Here is a 14,368-nt window from a genome sequence, read left to right as displayed (position 1 = left end):
AAGCAGAATTATGATAGCCAGTACACTGTTATCAAGAAGGAAGCCTGATAGTACACGAATGCAGAATCCCGAAAAGGAAGGTCGCTATGATGAATTGCCAATCAAGCACTTCGTCTTGTTGGTATCCAACAAGATCGCCGGGACCACAAAATTTGTCAAAACGCTAGATCATACCGTAGCACAGAATAATGTTAACTTTCTCTGTGCGTGACCTATGGATATTAAGCATTTCTGGTGTTAAAGGTGCTCGTGCTCGAAATTCATGTTCGTTAAGCCGCTCAATTCCTGTACCCATCTTTGATCAGCAATGCGTTATAATTTATTCGAGGACTTGGGAAAATATGGATACATCGTTGACAGCGAAGTATAAAGTGGTTGCAAGCCATCGATACGGAATATGGTGGCTTCGGCGTCTCCCGAGGAAAGAAGTCGAGGAAACCAGGCCAGTAGAGGCGTAATTTGGAAGACTATAAAAGCACATTAGCCGGGTACATGTGTAAATATCCGAGAACACCTAGACTGAAGGATGGGTTTTCGAACCCACTTTTTGGCATACAACAAGAGCATTAGCTACAAAATGAAAAAGTCCTAAGGTAATGATGGAAAGGTCCAAGATGGTATTTAGATAGGCCTTGATATCCAATCTTTTGCTGCCATTTCCCGTTTGAACCAACGAGGAAGGTTTGAGACGATATGATATTAGCTGATAAATATAGGGTATATTGATTGATATATTATTTTTGGTACAACGTCTCTGTACACTCCAGATCCCATATAGTCTTTCCTTCACATCTAGAAAGCATGTATTAGCCTTCCTAGGCAGAAACGCCCAAGCCGGTGTAAATACGTGATAAGAGTACAAGTACCGATACTCACTAATCAAATCCATAGTCTTCGTACACGAGGACTCCTCAGCGACTGTAGTCTCCTTTCAATCGCTCTCGTCATCTGGCTCACTTCCATAATCTCCCAACAAGACATCATCTTGACCAGGAGTGCCTAAGCTCGCCAAACTAACATTTCGAACCCACTCAGTTTCTACTCGAAAAAATATCCACATCCATCGCCTGCCGACTTCAAGAAATTCCATCAGGAATATGCCGCTTTCGAAGTCGGCGAAATGATCGAGATGGGGTGATAGTTTCAGTGACCAAGTGCATCGGAGGAGAAGATCAGTCGCGATGACGAAATAATAGATTTCTTTTCCTGGGAAGTATAGTCGGGAGCGAAGTCCGTATGCATGAGCATGGCTGTTGCGAGCTGACGAGAAGAGTGTGAGATCCCAGTCTTTAGCAACGTCCCAATAGAAACTGTAAAAACTATTCGTGAATACCGCCACCAACCACAGTCGATATAAAGTTGTCTCCGTGACTCCTATGTGCTCATGGTTCACACTCAAATTTCTTTGAAGGGCGGAAAATATAATGACTGGGAAAGCCGTTGAATATTTCAGCGCATTCGCCAAATGCTGGCCGCCCCAACCATGCGCGCCAATCCCTCCATTCTTTGTATTGCTATCTCGAACTCGTAGGTATTCGATTATACATTGTCGGAACCGAATCAAGGAGGGAATAGCAATGACAATTGGCACAACATATTGCCCTCCGCAGCCGCGATCAGGCCTTTTCGTTGCCGAACCATTCGAGCTGAAGAACATGCATAACGCGACGAAAAGATCTGCAATTATTTTGGCATACGACGTCAAAACATCTGCCAACAAGATATCCCCGAATTTCCCTTGTCCTGTTTGGGCAATGCCACCTATTGAGACTCGACGTAGGGTGGTGAGAAAGCGCCGGCGGCCGGCAGACGAGAAGTGGCGGATTGGCAAGAGAAATAGACCCAGCAAAAGACAGAGATATGATATGGGAAGAAAATCGTAGAAGATTACCAGATCTGGGTTGCGGTGTGAGAGGATCCAGAACAGGAAGAGGGAGAATGCCAGTGGGATACTGAGCAGAGTCGCGAACCGAAAGGTAGATAGGTAATGAGGAGGATCGGTTCGAGGAGAAGGTCTAGATGGATATTGAAGAAGTGAAGGGACATCCTAAAAAGAAGTATTAGCTTTGCGCCTAGTAGAAAGGGGCAAGCGACAAAGAGTATTTGGAAGTACTGACAATTTTAGCAAGAGAAAGATAATGCAGATTCAGACCCCATGCCCATACTCCTGTATTTTAATTAGCATATTTCATAGGCAACCCAGAGCATAGAAATAGCTACCTAAAACAATAGCAATAGCAACTCTATAAGGAAGGGGAAGTGTTAGACTAAAAGAGTCCAATTCAGGTTCCACAGCTGGGTCGCCGTCCATTGTTTACCGCAAAAAATAACGCCGCATCGAACAAGTCCTAAGGAATGACCGTGGTGAAAGAAGAAAAGCGTTGTTGTATTTGTATCATCAAAAATATTTTGTTGTAATCCATCCAAGGAGAAGGCTACGTATTTGGTTTCAACGCTAAGAATAGATGGATCCGATTTTAGTATTTGCGCCACACCTCACGTTCTGTAATCACCAGCCACAGTCACGCCCCACCTGGGCACGCGTTCCCTATACCGAGGTCAATAAGCTTGAATCTTTGAATTGCCCAGTTGATTGATCTTCCTCTCTTTTCTCGACAACCATTTCTCCCCATTTCTCCCATCAGAATTAATCCGCACCGCAGAGCACCATGTCAGATCAGGTATCAGAGAAGGATGCCGGCCCAACGTCGTACAATTACCCTTTCGCAGCCGCTCCAGACATAATACGATCTCACCAGAAAGATGCCTACTTCGAAGGTGTTCTCCTCAACCACCTATCTAATTTACTGCGAAAGATATATGGCGCGCGATTCTTACACACTTATACCTCGGAAGCGCGAACGTTCTCTGAACTCCTATACCTAGGCCTCACGACATTGATTGGGAATCGAACTCTTGGAGAAGAATACTGCGATGTGATACAAATTGAGGATGATACATTAAAACTACCGGCAATATCGCGCAGAGCCGGATACATCATTACCTCTATTCTACTTCCATACTCTTTAAACCGAATACTGCCCTCCTTTCGAAGCCGAATACGGACCAAGCTTGAAGCAAATTTACGTCGTTTGACGCGGAGCGAACAGCAGAATTCGAGATCATTCAAGATTCAATCATACTTGCTCGAGCACCTCGCTACAATAACTTCTCCATCACCGCTTCACGCGCTAACGATCACGATTTTCTATTTTACTGGGTCTTACTATCAGTTGTCTAAAAGGCTATGGGGTCTGCGATATATCTTCACAAAACGTATTGCGCCATCCGAGGCAAGAGTCGGCTACGAGGTTTTAGGTGTGTTGCTGGTATTGCAAATGACGGTGCAGACGTGGTTGCACTTGCATTCAACATTCCGCGTGCCAGTACCCGCAAATCCCGATGCCACGATGGGTGGCTCTGCTGTGCTGGATGGTGGTGTTGAGGTTTCACTAGATCCTAATGCTTATTCTTCCAACAACGAATTACTCTTCGAGTCCTCGCACCCGTTAGGGATCATACAACATTCGAACTTCAAAATCGGGAAAACTACACACACCCCCGTCTCGGACGAACCAAAAATACACCTAGAGCAGGATGACAAAATGAAGTGGATCAAAGACAAACAACAAAGGAAGTGCACATTATGTTTGGAAGAGCTCAAGGACCCTAGCGCTGTAGCTTGCGGTCACGTATTTTGCTGGGTTTGCATTGGAGATTGGGTTAGAGAGAAACCTGAATGCCCTCTGTGTAGACGAGAGGCTTTGGCTCAGCACATACTGCCATTGCGATGTTGATATTTCGAACGATCTTGACATAAATCTCTTGTTCAGCTAATCAACTGCGCCAAATCGGGAGCCATTACTGCCATAGGACCTTTCCATCTGGACAGAACTTGTATCTTTCGATGACAGGAAAATTCGGGTCGCTAGTATTGACTGGCCTATAACAAGCAGAGTTTTCAACAGCAAAGTTGTATAGCTTGTCCCAGCTATTGCACATCTTGGCCTGCCCAATTCCCGAGGTTGGGTGTTCTTTCCCAGCTTCTGCATTGAGGCTACCCGTGTATCTTGGTGTATCATCTGCATTACACATGATCTCCTCTCGGAGCACGTTAAGGCAGTGAGAAACGTGGTCGAGCGGTATCATCAGTGGTTTGCCATCATAAGCGTGTAGAATGCTTCGACGAACGAGGTCCTGGCGAATCGTGATCAGAAGAAGCCACTACCGCTACAGTTTGGAGTTACTCACTAAGCAATGCAAGTTGTGGAAGCCATTCAGTATGTATAAGCCTTTCTCTTGATCCCAAGGCCATTTTTGTGCTGGGGGCAGGCCGTGTGACTGAACGTAGTCTTCTGGTAGTGCCACCAACCCGTTCCACGACTGAAGTTTGGGGGAGTTCCATGCCGCGTCCGCAACGACTCTGTTACTGCTAGTGTACAGCTCGTCGTGAGAAAACGACAATGGTACGTTCCTTACGAGTCCCACTATTTATTTATTAGCGAACGAACGTTGATTGCGCAAGATGCCTTTCTTTACCGTATTTCGACGCAGGCAGTCGAAACTCTTTCGATCTTGCACCACTATCACGGCAAAGAAGAGCTAGATTCAGGCATAATGAGCCCACTAGCAACAATCTGAAAAGAACCGCTGCTCTGTGAGGACCAAATTCTCGCCTTGGTTCTTGGCGTTGCTGATAGATCTCTTCATCAGTCGGCGCGCCTTGATCTAGAGGGCTATATTTTGGAGAGTGCATCTTTAGATTATCATTACACTCAAGTGTAAACCCACGATTCAAAAGATCATCGCGGCGTTAAATAGAATGTTATGAAGCTTTAGCATTCCTGGCTGCACGCTTGTCAAACTCGTACCAATAAGTAGAGCAAGGTGGCTACCAGACTTTGCCTGCGCGATGTTGCTGAGCGCGTCCTCGTGTCATGCTCACGTTACTCAATGGAAATGAAATTCAGGCGACAACAGCCCAGGGCCTAAGCCATTAAAGTCCCTGTACAAAGGAAGGAGAGATGGTCCTCTTCGTCAAGGCATGCACAAGACTTCAAAGCCATCCTCAATTCACGTGTGTCAGTAAGATCTACGCTAATGGCGCAGTCCAGGAGAGGTTAAGGAGTGGTGCCAACATCGGAACGGCTTGCAGCAAAGGTTCGGAATCAAGCTTTCAGCTCTGCTTCGCGTCTGGGGTATCACAGTCGATCGAGCAACGCTGCTTTCATCGGATAAACTGATAATAACCTGTCGTCTGCTCGTGCGCATGTCTCTCAACCACTGGGCTATTTTATCGTCCACCCTCAGTCAGCTTCCGAGCAGTATAGCTATAAGTTGTGTTATGTTGAGAGTCTAAAAGCAAGATTTCTGCATATTCGGTGGATTCAAATCTCACCGAGATTAGACTCCTTGCAGCTTTTCACGGGGATTGCCATTCACTTCGCCAACCCGCCACTGGATCCGACTTGACAGACATCTCAATACGCCACATATTCTGGGCTTCAATATAGAAATGTTCATAATTTAGGCGGCTTTCTATTGGTGCTACCACACCAACTGTCATTCGACCAACGCTTTCGACCAACACTTCTTACACGTAACCTGGGTAATTGAACACAACAACGACGTTTTCACTTGTTGATTCGAAAACCTCCGAGGAACACGGATCTTGGGACTTAACTTTGGTCTTATCACGTCTTGTGTAGCTGGATCTCTCGAGAATACTTGCCTTGCCTTTTTAGCCCTATGCGGATCAATAATCGGCTCACGTGATCGGCTTCTGTTGCTGAATTCAAGGGACCTACTCACCTACCAAGGATGTTGGGTAGCTGAAGCTATCCGATAATCGTTCACGTATGCGAAGATTCTGGGTCGGTGTCGAATGTTAGTGGCGTGCGATCGGAACAATGCTCGTTGTAATAAGAACATTTGCCCTTGGCATCCTCATTTTCGTAACTCTATTTATCCTCCAGAAATGGCAAGCCTATTCTGCATTTCGAAATGCTGCTACGAAGCTCGGATGTGGGCGTCCACCGAAGTATCCACACAAGGATACAATATGGGGCTCTGATCTTGTCAAAGAGCGTGCTTTGGCTGCAAGATCCGGACGGCAGATGCAGCTCTACATGCGACACTTTGGGATACTGGGAAAGACCTGGGAAGAGAACTTTCACAGAACGAAGGTCATCAATACCATGGAAGGAATCAACATACAGCATGTTACCACTACAGGTTTTCAACATTACGCCAAAATATCCCAGAAAGACTTTACGCCATTTCTTGGCAAGGGGATATTCTCCCAAGAAGGAGCGGCTTGGAGACATTCTAGAGACTTAATCAAACCCATCTTTACGAGATCTGAGATTTCGGATGTGAACTCTCTCGATATTCATGTTACCAGGTTTTTGAGCATGATACCAAGCGATGGCACAATGATCGACCTGCAAGTTCCGTTGCACAGATTGGTAGAACTTCCATGGCAATTCAAGAAGGTGGATGCTGATGATTAGTAGTTTCTTGATATATCTACTGAGTTCCTATTTGGACAGTCGACATGCTCACTTCTCCAGCCAGGGGATTCTAATGAATCTATGGAGTTTGTCAAGACGTTCAATGATGCCTTAATGGGAGTTGGAAAGCGACGACTAGCCGGCCGGCTTAGCCCACTTATTTACTACTTCGATAAGGACTGGAGGAGAGCGTATGAAAAAGTCCATGCTTGGGTTGACGCTCATGTTAGGCGAGCATTGGCGGAAAATTTAAGCGAGAGTCCTGGTTCAAGCGACACAGAAACGGGCTCACAGAAGCGCTATATTCTCCTACACGAGATGGCAAAGCAGATCACAGATCCTTTTGAGCTTCGATTTCAGATACTGAATGTTCTCCTTCCAGCCCGCGACTCTGTATCGATCTTAATGGGCAATGCCCTGTTTCATCTTGTTCGAAATCCACATATCTGGTCGCAACTCCGGACTGAAAGTATATCTTTGGGCGATACCGAATTAACATATGAAGTTCTCAAGTCTTTGCAGCTCTTCCGATACGTGATCAACGAGACACTCCGTCTTCAAGGTCCTTCCGGAAAGGTCCAGCGGGTCGCAACGTGTAATACGGTACTTCCGTCAGGTGGAGGCCTAGAGGGAAAAGCACCGATATTCGTCGAGAAAGGAACTATCATCGCTCTAAATATATGGGGACTTCACCATGATGAAGACATCTGGGGTACAGACGTTATGGAATTTAGACCTGAGCGCTGGCAGGAGAGGAGGCTTCCATGGCAGTTCGTACCATTTTTGGGTGGCGCGCGGATATGTCCTGCACAGCAACAAATTCTGACACATGCAACTTATCTACTGGTCAGGATGACCAAGATGTTCGCAAGGATTGAAAACAGAGATTCTTGTGAAGAGTACATTGAACTGACGAAGATGACTACGGAAAGTCGAAATGGTATAAAGGTAGCTTTCTTTGCTCAATGAAGCTGGCAGTCACTTCATTCAGAGTCTTATGAATGAAAAGCAACATGAATTCTCAATGAGCCGCTCAACTTCAATGATAATGCACCAATAGTTCTTGATCTATCAACGTACTCCTGTGTATTCTATTCGTCATCACAAAATATCTGCCCGGACAAAACAAAGCTCCAAGAAAAGAAAAAGTTGAACATCCTCCTCTGACTTGAAGCGACCTAGCATACCGTAGAAAGGACGGCTCCGTTGCCCGAGTGATCGGTTCCCATCGTGTTGCTAATAAGCACAAAAGCTCTGGCCAGATCCTCGTCACTTCTAATTGAACCTCGTGTTCATCCACTCAAGCAACGCTGAGACCTTGGTATTTTCTAAGCGTTTGTCAGCCGCACATACTGAATATCTGTCTGGCACAGGAGGAGTGCCCTTACCCGAAGACTCAGCCCGTTTGTCTTGGTCGTGCCATTCTAGCAAAGTTGATAAGTCTGCCGCTGTTGGGTTGTGAGCTTTGAATTTGTTTCAACACGGAGACTGGGCATTACCCTTGTCTGCAGATCTTTGCTCAAGGGCCAAGTTGACGTCCGCGGTACGAGTCTCTGCTGTCATGATGTTAGCGCTGTGGGTCGTGCGGGTTGTATTGAAAGCATACCGTTGGAAATGGGATGAGCCAAGACCACACTTGCCGTAGCAAGGAGTACGACGTATCTGAAGAGCATATTTGTGGTATTGAGAGTGAGCGAGAGAGAACTCTTTGTTTTTCGAATGCAGATACAGCGTTGTTTCCCGGATATATGGATTCAAATATGCTGAACGAATCTTGGCTTCCTCGCAATATATAAAATCCTTGAATCCCGATCTTATCAAAAGCACTTTACAAGACACGCGCAATAATGTTCCACGAACTCAGTAGGATTCAGATACGGAAGGAAACCACTCCGAATGTAAGGCTTAGGCAGATTCTGCGATTACAATTAAAAACACACCTTCAATTACTGCCAGCCAGGTTGAATACGATCTGGTTCAACACATCCAAGGCATGAACCCCCAAACAAGCTTTTCTCATAGGGCGAGAGTGGAGTCATCAGGTACCGACATGTTGGATATCACAAAAAACCTCCTTTGTATCTCGGATCTTCAGGAACTTGTGGACGATGCATCTTCCTGATTCGTCGTGTGCAACCTCGTACTCTAGGCATCATGAAATATAATTGGCAACCACCAGCGGTTATCACGGAAACTATAGACGAGCCGAACGGCGATCTAAGCGTGCATGAGAGACAGGTAGCCGCACCTGGATGAGGAGTTAAACGAGGAGAAGGACTGGGACGCGCGATCCATATGTGCAGGTCTTTGGTTAACTCGAGAACTAGAAAGATACGTTGAGCGTATGAACAAGCCGATGTTCTCATCTTTTATTGCCCTGTGGCCATGTTTACCGCGACACTACTACGTTTCAGCAGACGTTGTCGTTGTCGATTTCAGGACTTGCAGCCTCCTTCCAACCTCTGACTTTGGTAGATATTCCATTGATCAAGACAATAGTCACCGTTTCTGAGAACAAACCCGCACCCACCACTTCAAAAATAAGATTGCTATCTTACCAAGAAATTTGTCGCCAGGGCTATGCCTTGAAAAGCATCCAAGGAATTGGCTTGATTCAGTATTTTGTACTACCGTTTGACAAGCTGAAGTCAGCAATCTACACGTCCTTAGAAAGGGATATTACTCTGCTTCCAGTTGATAATTATAAGACTATATCATTGGTGCTAATTGTTCGTACAACGTGAGTAATCTATCATCTGTATAAGATTCTAATTAATTGGACACCAACCTGCAGGAGCGATCATATCGCCAACAGGCTAGTATGAAAACCTTGGCTATCAAACTTTCGAAATCTAGACAATCAACAGGAAACAAACAGATCATAATCGGAAGAGACTGCATATCGATCGGATTCGATCCTCAGCTCGCTTAAATGCACCACCTGTCAAAACTTTCAAGTTCCTGTTGTGTAGCCACATAGTTGACATGCCCAGACAATTCAAACAAGCCACGGAAATCACCCAGTGCTATTGTCCTTGTCAGCCTGCACGGTATATGGCAATCAATCGGATTGCTCAATAGCATCGCTATATTGCGTGACACCTACACTTATTCTTGCCACTTTAACAAAGTTGGATACCCCTCAGCGATTTTTAATTCGACCTTAGCTTGTATCACACTCCAACGTTGGTAGGCTAATATTTGGGGATTGCCCGACATATCTGCCGGAAGAGCATTGTCCCGCAACGTGGTCGGCATGAGGAAAGCCAATATTTCCTGCACGTTATTTTCGATTTGAAGAGGGGATGCTTTATATCCACACTGAGGCGTAATTCAGACTTTCGGAGGACACGAACTGATAGTCTTGTTTGATTCTTTTGTTGATTTATATCTCCATTTTTCAACGCGCTTTCTGGCTGGGAAAAGCGAAGTTCTTCATTTGATTCGAAATACAGCCTCACTTGCAAAATGTCTTCTACATCTTACGAGGGCCTAATGGCATTGAGCAGTTGTATGCTGGGCTTGTCAACAATTTCTGTGGCCTTGCGGTTTTGGGTGCGAACGAAGCAGAAGGCTTCATACAAAGCCGATGACTGGTTCATGGTTCCAAGTCTTGTATGATATGACTGTCGACTTTTCTCTTTCGCGATGCAAGCTGATTTTGGTTCTGTAGCTTTTGCTGATTGGTGCCATAAGCTGCGCATTATGGGGTAAGCATTTCTTTGCATAGCCTTTTGGCGCCGATATTTTGCTAACAAAGGCCTTTAGGAATGCAAAAGAAAGTTGTTGGGTATCCCTCTCCTAAAGACCCAAAGGTTCTAGCCGCAACACAGCCGATGACTTCAAAGGTGTGTATATTGAATGAATATCAACACAAACATATACTAAGAACTGCTAGCTCTACATCACTTTCCAGATATTTCTTGTTCTGACTCTCGGCTGCATTAAGGCCAGCGCCCTGTTCTTCTACTATCGAATTTTCTGTGTGTCCGGCCGCAGTCAGCTTTTCCGGAGCTTGATCCTCGTTTCACTTACCATAACGCTTCTATGGACGATCGCATATCTTCTTCTGACAGTTCTACAATGTGGAACTCATTTTGCTGCTTTGTGGGCTGTTCGAGCTGTCAAAATCCAGTACTGCCATATATCGTACCCGTACTTGTTGAGTTTTGCTATTTCGGACTTTATCATGGACTTTTGGATTATTGTACTTCCACTTCCACAGGTACGCTCTGTCGTTAATGCTGTGATACTTTACTAATAGCGGTAGATATGGCGTATCAAGTCAACAGTTCATCGCCGAGTGGGTGTTTCGGCAATTTTCCTCTTGGTTATCGTGTAAGTATTTCCACATCCCTCTAGCTACAACTAACTGATTGCTTTAGTGGCTTCGCAGCGTGTATCGCACGAATGGTGGTATATGTGCAGATTAATGCCATGGGACCAAAAGCAAAACTTGATGCTAGACGTAAGTATACCCTGACGAAACCTGCTTTTGGTCACTTCTTAGTATTACTAGTGGTCAACTCCAAATCAATCTACCTCTCAATACTCGAAGTCGGACTCAGCTGCATAGCAGTGAACCTTCCATCATTATGGTTCCTCGTTACCAAAATCAAACCCGAAGACATCCTTCGTAGTGTACGCAGCATCATATCCCTTCAATCTTTCCGCTCCACCGGATCTCACGACAGCAAGATTCCTGGTACTAGCAAGTCTGATAATTACGTGCAGGTGGAAGACAAGAATGCGAGTCTCCAAAGTTCCTCAAATGGTCATCTTGCGAGGCCCGACGCGATACATATTGAGACAAAGGCGGTTCATGATGTTGAGAGCGATGCTGGAGAGCAGCCGGTGGATGTTCATGTCAAGAAGAGCTTTTACCAGAGCTCTGAGCATGTTTATGGGAAGGAGATACTGTAGACATAGTGCGTCTATTTGTTCGGTAAGAAATCATAATTTGAGGGATTCTACATACGCGAAAATATATGTATCGTCGTTGAGCAATATTGAACCATTTCTTGAATGCAGAAACATGTGACTCATCCGTATTTCCTTCTCAACCAAGCTAATATGAAGACAGCAGTAATGCGACAATCTGCATCTTGAACTTCTTATCATTTGAATAACGGCCCCTCAGGTATACGAGGTCAACTATAGACTTTATGGTTGTTTACAAGGAGGAGTTCACGGGTAATGCGATTTAAGATGTCGGCTCACGGAGGACAAGATAAGTGTCAGTCACTTGCCTACTAAACTTTAGACTAAATAAGTCGACTTCGAGAAGAGCTTAAAAAGAGGTTATTTACTAGAAATAATTGACGGAATATGTGGACAGTGTGTCAATTTAGATCAGTAAGAATACGATGTTTCGTCAATTGTTTTAAATAATTATCGTGTTTCGACTGCCACTTAACTTGTCCTCTGCGAGGTCGGTAAGCGAGCTTCCCCCCTTTCAATACAACGGCCTTACCTCTCACTTCACTTCGTGCTTAAGAGTATTCATCCTGCTATATCACATTCATTTGCTATTAATCATAACTTTCTTTTAGAAATCCTCATCATTATGCATTTTAACCACCTAAATCGATCTAGTGCTACTTCTCCGAAGTCTGGCAGAGTTTCCCAGTGTTAAGATTGTAATCCCACCGATCGCTACCAACGCCTGTCAAGACAAAAAGACTGTCTGTTGGATCATACTTTTGCTTGATCTCAAGGAGACGATCATAACTGGTACCATAGAAGTCGTGTTTGAAATTGGGATTGAAAGGGTTTCCCTCATTCATGTAAGCACCCGAAGCTGGCGCCCATTGTTGCCATATTGGCTCGGTGTAAGAATTTACCCATTCTGCCGCTGACGACAAAGCTGTTTGGGGGTCCGAAGATGAGTCGATCGAAGCACCTAGGACTATGGTGTGAAGATATGCAGATCTCCAGACAGGATTTAAGGCACCACGCATATCCTTGGGGACATTTGCTGGCCCCGGCCCACCTTGTAGACCAACTACCATGAAGCCCCCACTCGATTCATTCTGGGGAGTCATTACTCGCTGCAAGTATGATACAACCTGTGCCTGCGTGGAGTCGGAGAGTTCACCACGGCCAAGTAATCTGCTCGACATCATCGACCCTCCCCCAGCAGAACTCGGTGATCCGTTGGTTGAGTCGAAGAAATCCGAGAAGGTCGAAAAAGTGCTTGGCTTGTCCCACGTTATAGCAAAACTTGAATGGCTCCCCTGAGCCCTTAGCTTAGTGATGACCGGTTGAACAATGGCGGTCATTTCACAGGCTGTGATGTTGTAGCCAAAAAAGCTAATTTCTGCAGACAGCCCTCTAGACGACAAGGCAACGTCACTAGCAGATATTGAACCAGGTGTAGTTGCTGTCATGGCGCCTGCGAGCCCAGCATCCATAAGATCTGGTAAACTTTGCATTAATAGACCAAACGCATTCCAGAGAGCAGCAATACTGGAATTGTCCCGACCAACAGCCGAGAGTGACAGACCTCCGGTTACGACGGAACTTGGGGTAGGATAGGCCTTAAGTATATACTCTATGACGATCCCATATTGACCACCGCCGCCGCCGCGGAGGGCCCACAACAGATCTTGGTTTTGCGCTGAGTTGGCGACGAGAATTGTACCGTTCGTTGTTATGACCCGAGCTTGAAGAAGTTGATCAGCGGCAAGACCGTAAGTACTCGAAAGTGGTCCATGGCCACCGCCTTGAATAAAACCACCAAGCCCAACATCATATGCGCCACCGGATACGACGACTTTTCCGAATTTTGCTCCTGCGAGTAAGACATCGTGCCAGATGTTCCCACTTCCAGCAATTACGACATCTTCGGTCTTATTACAACCCGGCAGTGGCCATGAGGCGTTGAACTGAATGTTCCTGAAGTTATGTGTCCAGATGGACAAAGAGTAAGCTCCGCTGGATCTTTCGTATCATATTAGCTAACAATATGCTAGTGGAAATTTAATCAACTTACCGGCCATTCAGATCGTGTCCAGTTCCTTTGATAACAAGTCTTATGTTTCGTTCTGATGCCCAAGCTGCCGCCACTGCGATTTGTGCTTCAGTTGTCGCATTAACAACATACTGTGGTGCTCCTCCTATCGAGCAACCTTTTTGCACTGTAAAGTCCGATTCGGTAGGAGGTAAACAAGAGTTGTTCGCGAAAAGCACGGCGTTAACCGATTCTGGAGTTGCAGCATGGAAAGTAGCAAGCTTCCAATTTGCTTCAACATATTCGCATGTTTCGGTCGAGTTGAAAGGATTTCCATCATAACAAGAAGATGCTACGGGAGCTGACCTGATCAAGGTACCATTGATCGAAACATTAAGAGCGGTCCAGTCGGCGTCGGATGGCCAATTGCTGTCGAGAGGCGTTGTCTTGCAAGTAAGATCTCCAAGTATCTGGGTAGTAAACCAGCATGCAGTGGCTAGCAGATGGAAGGATCGAGTGAGTATCATACTGATTGTTTAATGGATGATAGAACGAACTAGCCTAAGATGAATAAAGTTGGAGGTGCTGGTTCTTTATATAACCATATGATATGCTAATAGCTGGCTATGAATCCGAACTGTACGAGTTGTACCATGACTCTGCTTGGTGTGGACCTCGGCCCTGCAATATACAACGAGTCGAGACTATCTCGCATCATGAAAAGTAGTGGAATAGCAATGTCCGGTGGTGCTACTGCGAACCAAAATGATTGTTTTCTTTTTCCATATGTACTAACCAAAAATATTAATTGATGCTTCGTTGGTGGAGACGGTAGTGGGTTGCAGACTTTTGGTAAGCTCTTACCAATAAAGTGACTCGGTGGGTGGCTTGCTGAGGATAGGAT

The 14,368-nt window shown here is 45.4% G+C and overlaps 7 protein-coding genes across 7 annotated transcripts; 3 read left to right on the top strand and 4 right to left on the bottom strand.

The window, feature by feature from the left end:
- Positions 1-931: 931 nt before the first annotated feature.
- On the bottom strand, positions 932-2,311 carry GLAREA_04956 (uncharacterized protein; the record flags this gene model as incomplete). The annotated part of the gene is made up of 3 exons (XM_008087333.1): positions 932-2,047; positions 2,118-2,167; positions 2,221-2,311. 3 exons carry the CDS (start codon positions 2,309-2,311, stop codon positions 932-934), a joined length of 1,257 nt encoding a protein of 418 aa, XP_008085524.1.
- A 358-nt stretch (positions 2,312-2,669) lies between these two features.
- On the top strand, positions 2,670-3,797 carry GLAREA_04955 (RING/U-box; the record flags this gene model as incomplete). Its single annotated transcript, XM_008087332.1, has 1 exon — positions 2,670-3,797. The coding sequence occupies one exon, from the start codon at positions 2,670-2,672 to the stop codon at positions 3,795-3,797; it is 1,128 nt and encodes a 375-aa protein (XP_008085523.1).
- A 64-nt stretch (positions 3,798-3,861) lies between these two features.
- On the bottom strand, positions 3,862-4,756 carry GLAREA_04954 (uncharacterized protein; the record flags this gene model as incomplete). The annotated part of the gene is made up of 3 exons (XM_008087331.1): positions 3,862-4,197; positions 4,252-4,487; positions 4,540-4,756. The coding sequence occupies 3 exons, from the start codon at positions 4,754-4,756 to the stop codon at positions 3,862-3,864; spliced, it is 789 nt and encodes a 262-aa protein (XP_008085522.1).
- Positions 4,757-5,909: 1,153 nt separating this feature from the next.
- GLAREA_04953 (Cytochrome P450) lies at positions 5,910-7,481 on the top strand (the record flags this gene model as incomplete). The annotated part of the gene is made up of 2 exons (XM_008087330.1): positions 5,910-6,467; positions 6,516-7,481. 2 exons carry the CDS (start codon positions 5,910-5,912, stop codon positions 7,479-7,481), a joined length of 1,524 nt encoding a protein of 507 aa, XP_008085521.1.
- A 306-nt stretch (positions 7,482-7,787) lies between these two features.
- On the bottom strand, positions 7,788-8,185 carry GLAREA_04952 (uncharacterized protein; the record flags this gene model as incomplete). Its single annotated transcript, XM_008087329.1, has 3 exons — positions 7,788-7,960; positions 8,012-8,068; positions 8,119-8,185. 3 exons carry the CDS (start codon positions 8,183-8,185, stop codon positions 7,788-7,790), a joined length of 297 nt encoding a protein of 98 aa, XP_008085520.1.
- Positions 8,186-9,980: 1,795 nt separating this feature from the next.
- GLAREA_04951 (uncharacterized protein) lies at positions 9,981-11,435 on the top strand (the record flags this gene model as incomplete). The annotated part of the gene is made up of 7 exons (XM_008087328.1): positions 9,981-10,127; positions 10,186-10,222; positions 10,281-10,360; positions 10,411-10,737; positions 10,783-10,850; positions 10,898-10,980; positions 11,032-11,435. The coding sequence occupies 7 exons, from the start codon at positions 9,981-9,983 to the stop codon at positions 11,433-11,435; spliced, it is 1,146 nt and encodes a 381-aa protein (XP_008085519.1).
- A 674-nt stretch (positions 11,436-12,109) lies between these two features.
- Positions 12,110-13,991, bottom strand: GLAREA_04950 (FAD-binding protein; the record flags this gene model as incomplete). Its single annotated transcript, XM_008087327.1, has 2 exons — positions 12,110-13,454; positions 13,507-13,991. The coding sequence occupies 2 exons, from the start codon at positions 13,989-13,991 to the stop codon at positions 12,110-12,112; spliced, it is 1,830 nt and encodes a 609-aa protein (XP_008085518.1).
- Positions 13,992-14,368: the final 377 nt, after the last annotated feature.

This window comes from Glarea lozoyensis (genome assembly GCF_000409485.1).
Source record: "Glarea lozoyensis ATCC 20868 chromosome Unknown GLAREA5, whole genome shotgun sequence".
Lineage (NCBI taxonomy): Eukaryota > Fungi > Ascomycota > Leotiomycetes > Helotiales > Helotiaceae > Glarea > Glarea lozoyensis.
This window is presented reverse-complemented; position numbering and strand designations above follow the sequence as displayed.